A 7,321-nucleotide genomic window follows, 5' to 3' on the forward strand; every position below is an offset into this window, starting at 1 on the left:
CCGCTACCTCAAACCATCTCAGTGTGTCCTCGTTTGTGAACGCGCGACAAGTTTAAATACGTGAGATGCGATTGTGCATATTCTAAATACTACTTATTTATTTTTTCGTTATAACGATCTTCAGGATGTGGAAGTGCTTTCTTTTATTTGTGTTTTTGTTAACTTTCACTCTATCGGAGGTATGTTTCTAATTTTTTCCTCTGACGCAAATTAGTGAATTAAAAAAAAAATATTCCATACATTATCGAGGACTCTAATGATTTAATATGCAACATTGTTAATAACACAGAGAAATGATTTTTATATTATCTCTTTATAACTTTTACAATGAAATTTGCCTCATAATTAGTTTTTAAGTGCTATGATAATTGTTACAAGGATGTTAGGATAATATTTAATGACGTTAGAAAATCTTTAAAAGATTTACAGTTTCAAAAATGTTTGTAGTAAATAAACTGTGTTAGCTTTATATTATTTATTTGCGAATAGGGTGATTTATTGCGTACGAAGCGTGGTGTGTATTCGAAGAATTTCTTCGGTGGTGTTTGGGGCAACCGACCACCACTACTTGAAGCGGGCCAGGCCAAGACTACGTGCACATGTAGTAAGCAGTAAATTTATCACCTTTGAACTGATTATTAAGTTTTTTTTATCAATAACATAAACGTTATAGTTTGTTTTACTCATTAAGATATCTGTAGATGAAGGATTTCTTAGATAAATGGATAAATAAACTATTCCAGAATGTGGCGAAAGAAATGAAGTCTCCCGCATCGTAGGGGGTGAGGAGGCTGGTGTCAATGAGTTCCCTTGGGTTGCCAAAATGACATATTTTAAAAAGTTCTACTGCGGAGGTATGCTGATCAACGACAGATATGTTCTTACCGCAGCACATTGTGTGAAAGGGTTGGTATTTCAAACATCCTATATATTGATCTATAGATGATGAATAATAGTTTAAGAAGTACGAATGCAAAACAACTAAAAACTGAAATAACTGTAGAGGTGCCTATAAAGATTTTTTTTACGTTTTATTTACATTTTAAGGGTGTTTTAGAAACTGTTGTTACATCTGCCGTCTTATAATTACTGGACTATATTTTGGATTTTTTTTTTAATTATATTAACGTGATATATCAATATAAATGAGCGGGTTAGCTGGTCCCAACTCTATCCTGGCAGAAAAGTAACAAAGTAAAATTTACGTATTCTATAAATTTTCTTAACGCTCACATTTTCTTTTATATCACATAGCAAAATGCAACGTAGAAGGAACAAAAGTTATGTTTATAATATACTAGCCACGACTTCTCACGGGCTTATTACAAAAAATATAAAATAGCCAATTTAATTTTGAGAATTATTAAACTTATACTATGATAACTTTCAAATGGTACGCCCGACTTAAATGATTTACAACGTAATTTACAGATACTGATGTAGGCTTGAAAACGAAATAATTTATTTTGATAAGATTTAATACCGTATTTATGTAAATAGCTATCCAATAAACGCTATGGGAATGCCAATTTTTAAAAGTTGTAAAATGGATATAGTATGTTATTCTTAAGGTATAAACATATGCCACCGCGGATTTTTTTGTAGACCTATATAAAATACACAATTCCATTTTAAATTATTCTGTTATATCTCAAAGACTTTAGGTAGCGTTATCGTTAAAAGCTCTCAAACGGCTCATGTTTTCCCGACATCTTCAACAAATAGCGTTTATGTACACATAAGTAAATAAAAAACATATACAAATTATATACTAAAATCTTCTTCGACAATCACGCTATCGAGTGGTGATAACTGTTTGATAATAGGTGCAGTAGTGTTTCCGTTTATCGTGAACAGACAGACAGACAGACGTGCTGGGGCTTTGTTTTATAATATGTGTATGATGATGATGATGGAATGTATTTGGTCAGCTTACATGTCAAAATAAAAGCTTTAAACCATAATGAACAAGGAAAGGTTGTCTTAAGATGACCTTTTTTAAAACAAAATAATCTATTACAACCTTTTTGTCTTAATGATTCTAAAAGTTCACTTCGATACTTGTTGTTTATATTTTAAAAATAGTCAAACACGTCAAATTACTTTTGTCTTTTTTATATTTCGTCTTTCATGGTAAATATATCTCATTCACTAATAAAAAACTAATGCTCATATATAAAAACTAGAAAATATTTGAATACTAACGACTTAACCATGAGTCACGTCTTTACTTTGGAAATATCTTTAATCAATATTTTTTGCTTTTGAGGTAAATCGATTTTAAAACGTTTTTAGCTCGAAATTGTTGTGTATGGAAGTTACCAAATGAATGATTATTATTTGAGAAAAATTCAAAACATTTTAGTGTGTTGTTTTTAAATATTTGCACTGACGAGGATATTGGTTTTACACCACCACACGTTTCATATTTTATAAGTAAACAAACTTTTAAGACAAAAACGTTAGTTGTCGTTATATCTAATAAGGCTAATCTCTTCATTTAAGCATTAAGGAACCTTTCAAACAGATAGAGGAAAAATCGATGTATAATGTAGGTTAATCGACCTAAGCTAAATTTCGATACAAAACAAAATAATTCGTGGCTTGATGACATTTGCAATTAAGATACCTAAAATGCTAATTGAGGAGAAGTAGAGGGCAAGGAGTGATATCATATTAGTTTTTATCGATAAAAATTTAAATGCGTCTTAAATTGCAGATGAAATCGTAATTCATCGGTATACGGGTCCGATAACCTGGGAATGGCTAAACATGACCAAAATAAGATCTTTGTCCGAATTTGTGAATTCCAATCAGTATCAGTGCGTTGAACTTTAAACTGGCCGGACGCAGGCTTCAAACTTGAGTTCAATATCCTCGACAAATGTCCACTTTAGAGCGCTAGTGCCTTTTGGTATTTTTTTTTAATATCTCGAGATGACTCTTTTATTTGCATTCGTATATCTACATAAGATAACTAATCTCAAATTATTATTGTTGTTTTCTTTATAAGTATTATTCGTATTAAGACATTTGTTTTGGTTAACAATGGACAGTGAAAGTGAACATTGCCGGTAATAATATTCAAGACCAAAAATATTTACTTCGTTACTTTCCCCTACTGACAATACTAATAAAATTATCTTACTGATTTTGGACTGTGCTCACAATGATGTTAAATTGGTGACGTATTTAATTTAATTTGTATGTACGACGTTATAATCACGAGATGTTAAAAAAACATAGATCAGCTATAACTGTTCGTATTTGGTGTAACGGGTCTTAGCACGGGTACAAATTTATTTAAAGCGTAATTAATTAAATTCGACCAGTCTCTAACGTCTAAAAATGTACGAAACTTAGGAAATTCCAAAAGCTAAATTTCATTTAAATACATATGTATTCTTTACACATCTTTTTCGAAGGAATTAATTCTTTTTGTTTATTTATTTACGAGCACAATATACGTTCATACGATAACGTCATCGTTTTTAGGTAAATATTTTTTTAATACTTATAATTTTTATATTCTTAATTTCAGATTTATGTGGTTCATGATAAAGGTGACTTTCGGTGAACACAACCGCTGTAACGCGACCACGCGCCCCGAGACTAGATTTGTTATTCGCGTCATTGCCAACAAATTCTCTCTCGCCAATTTCGACAATGATATCGCCTTACTTCGTCTGAATGAGAGGGTTCCCATGACTGCTGCTATTAAGCCTATATGCTTGCCAAGTGACGATAGTAAGTTGTAGCTTGTAATGTTGACAGATATGTTATACTCTGTCTATTTAAGATAAGACAAGGAAACTAGTTAAATAAGACTTTAATAAAAAAAGCTATAACGACAAATACAGCAAACCAATACTGCCTTATTGGCTGAATTTCAAAAATGTCTGCTGACTATGTATGTTGCTCAGATAAATTCAATAGCTTTTAAATTTCTAATTATTATAAAACTATTACAATCAGTTTATAAGTTCAAACAGCGCAATGTTTTTAGATACTAAAAGAAAAAAATACAAATAATTTTAATGTGTGAAATATTCGACTTTTGTGACCTTTTATTTGCATAATATATTAATAATATACTAATAGCTTTTAGCAATTCTTAAGTTTTTATACGGCTTTATACTGATAACACGTTACTTAGCATCATAAATTTAAAAAGAAAGTGACCCGAATTAATATCTAAAAGTATAAAGTAGTATTATTTTGATTTGACTTCGTTTTGCTATTACATACATAGGTTACAAAACAAGTATGCTGTATTTGTAGGTAAATAATTAAAATATCGTATATTTTTACAATAGAAAAGAACGGTTTAAAGTAAAAAATTTATGATGAGTAGATTTATTTGGCAATAAATTGTTTTATCCAAATTATTTATTAAATTTGTATGCTTCTATCGTTAGAAACTTTATCTAGTACGTATATTACGGGCAATCAAAGTGTAACGTATGGAATAAAATATAAATTGATTTTCAGGTGACCTCTATGTGGGTGTTAAAGCAGTGGCTGCAGGATGGGGAACGTTGACGGAGGAGGGAAGAGTATCGTGCACACTGCAGGAAGTTGAGGTGCCAGTATTGAGTAATGAAGAGTGTCGCAATACTAAGTACACTTCCTCAATGATCACTGACAACATGCTGTGCGCGGGATACCCCAAGACGGGACAAAAGGATTCCTGTCAGGTATACAGTATAAAATTCTTTAATCAATTCTGTCTCACATTGTTTTTGTACAACAAAACACATGTTCAGACTTCTATGTCATACATTTTGTTAGATTTCATCAATATTCCCATTGTTTTAAGTGCAAATAGAAACATTTGTGAGGTATTGTTTTTAATTTTATACGCTAACTTTAGAATAAACACATCTTGTTACAGGGAGACAGTGGTGGTCCGCTCATCACAGAGAGAAAGCACGACAAACGCTATGAGCTAATCGGTAATGAATATTGATATTTGTTTAAACATTTATAGACTTCCTTCTTTGTTTAAACAATGCATCTTCCAACTCAAATCTCTTCCTTACATATTGATTGATGTATACTTAAAGGAATTATACAAAACCGAATACCGTTAGATACTAGATCAAGATATTTCGACGGAATTATTTTATAAATACCTGTTCTGAATGACTTGTTATGAATATTTTGCTATACTTCTGGAATATTTGTTGCTAGTTACATAAACACACGTATTTATTCAAGATAAGTGATGCGGTTCTTCTTTAAAAGAAACAGTAATATATGTTTATCAAGATTGTTGAAAGAACTGAGATGTTACAACCTCTAAATTTTTTTCCACCGTAATACATTATGATGATTGATTTAGAATTCCTTTGAAACAATAATTTACACTGATCGTGAGTTTTAAATTTCAAGTTATGATTGATATAATTTTACTAAATATAGTATTTTATAGGTTTTCACCGAGTAGGTCGTGCATTAATCAGTAACATAAAGTTTAATTTTAATTAATAGGAGTAGTTTAGAGCAGTTTTTAGACTTGCTTACGTAACTAACTCATGGTAAGCAAGATATTCTGTAAGTTCTCGTTACTTCTCCTGCTGTAGTGTTTTTTGTGTGATGATACTTTGCCAGAAATTAAATTATTATTGTTTTTTTTATTAATGAATGGATTGCTATGTTTTGGAAATATCAAATGTATTATATTACACAGAAAGTTCTCCGCCCGAGTTGTTACTCTTTGAATATGTAGGTATCATAGAGCCTTGGGTATGTTTATTAAAAATTAAGTCAATTTGAACTAAATTTATGAATTAAAAATTCAGTGACACAACCTGGATTATCACTTTTTTCTAATCGCCACTCTGTTAACAAACTACAAACTGTAAGCTGCACGATAGGTATAAGTTTTAGTCAACATAATTTTATTGTACACTACCTACAATAAAATAAAATATTCTATGGGCTTTATCTGAAAAAAATATCGAACGTGAAAGTGTCATTTTAAATGTTTTGGAGTTGAATTATATATTTTTTAATGAAGTATTTATTGCAGACTGATAATAGTTGGTTTTGTAATTAATTGATTTCATTTAGAGGAACGTTATTTATGATTTTGGATTATTACAGTTTTGGTAATAAATAAACAGTTCCATTAAAAAAAAACCTTTTGTTTATTTAAAGATGGTGGCTCTGTAATAGTTTGTTTGTTTTACAGGTGTTGTATCTTGGGGTAACGGATGTGCACGAGTGGGTTACCCTGGCGTCTACACACGGGTTACCAAATACATAGACTGGATTAAGGAAAATACTAAAGACGGGTGTTTTTGTACAGATTAATTTGAAATACTCTATTTTCTAACTGGTCACATTAAACAAGAAGTTTTTAATTACAATTCTTTCTATGACTAAAATCAAACAGACTATAAAGACAACAAAAAAAAAATATAGTTTTTAAAATATTTATTAGAATATCATAAAGATATGTGTTATTTGTTTTTTTTTTTTTTTTGTAATTAAGTATTATATTGCAAGTTTTTTTTTTATCAAAACTTTTTTTTTAAACCTTTAGTTTTGCCAAATTTGTATATAGATAAACGCAAAATAAATTATGTATAAAAAAGGGAAAAATATTTATATGTATTCTTAATGTACCAAATATCATATAAGAATCAATTAGTATAATAATTTGGACTGTTACTTTTAACAACATGCGATAAAACGTAATAATGCCATATTAAATTTAGAATTAGATTATAAGTATTTTTTATTAATAAATGAATCATATACGTAAATTATATTAATTTTTTATTGTTTTATTTTACCTGTTAAATAATTTGTTTAAAATGTTATATATATATATGTATAATCATTCCTTTTTATGACTGCTTCCGTATCAGCGAAAACTAGCTGTAACACAGGGCTTTGGCATTGAGAATTTGGATTTTGTATATATTTAAAAATATCCTTTAATTCTTTACATTACGGTAACTTTTATAATTTTTGGTGTGAGTTATTTTTCAGATTTTTTTTGTAGAGGGCAAACGGATATTTATTTTAAAAATCTTTTAACGGCGTCCGACTAAGCTAATGTGTTATAGATTTTCTGTATACGAATATAATAATATACGATCAAGGATCTCTAGTAGGAATTGAAATTTGGAAAGGAAAATCACAAATCAATTTCTATTTGCGGGTCTCTATACATTCTTTTACTATCTGTGATAAAGAAGTTATTCTATCTGTAGCCATTTAACTTGTGTAACCAATTCCATTGTGTAAAAAAATTAAAATTTAAAAAGTTATATAAATTTTACTGAAACATTGTTATTGTAATTGTAAA

At 29.5% G+C, this 7,321-nt stretch overlaps 1 protein-coding gene across 1 annotated transcript; it reads left to right on the forward strand.

Annotated features, from left to right (window-relative positions):
• LOC116768921 (trypsin-7-like) lies at positions 1-6,451 on the forward strand. Its single transcript, XM_032659818.2, has 7 exons — positions 1-179; positions 490-604; positions 744-906; positions 3,542-3,747; positions 4,492-4,697; positions 4,895-4,955; positions 6,197-6,451. Exons 1-7 carry the CDS (start codon positions 126-128, stop codon positions 6,316-6,318), a joined length of 927 nt encoding a protein of 308 aa, XP_032515709.1. The 5' UTR covers positions 1-125; the 3' UTR covers positions 6,319-6,451.
• The last annotated feature ends 870 nt before the right edge of the window (positions 6,452-7,321 follow it).

The sequence above is a fragment of the Danaus plexippus genome, chromosome 5 (assembly GCF_018135715.1).
Source record: "Danaus plexippus chromosome 5, MEX_DaPlex, whole genome shotgun sequence".
NCBI classification, from domain to species: Eukaryota; Metazoa; Arthropoda; class Insecta; order Lepidoptera; family Nymphalidae; genus Danaus; species Danaus plexippus.

Bases quoted from the DNA above. Each gene is read 5' to 3' on its own strand.
- LOC116768921 (XM_032659818.2), top strand. From the start codon at position 126: ATGTGGAAGTGCTTTCTTTTATTTGTGTTTTTGTTAACTTTCACTCTA. The intron at 907-3,541 runs GTTGGTATTTCA...TCTTAATTTCAG, and splicing joins GCAGCACATTGTGTGAAAGG to ATTTATGTGGTTCATGATAA. The intron at 4,956-6,196 runs GTAATGAATATT...TTTGTTTTACAG, and splicing joins CAAACGCTATGAGCTAATCG to GTGTTGTATCTTGGGGTAAC.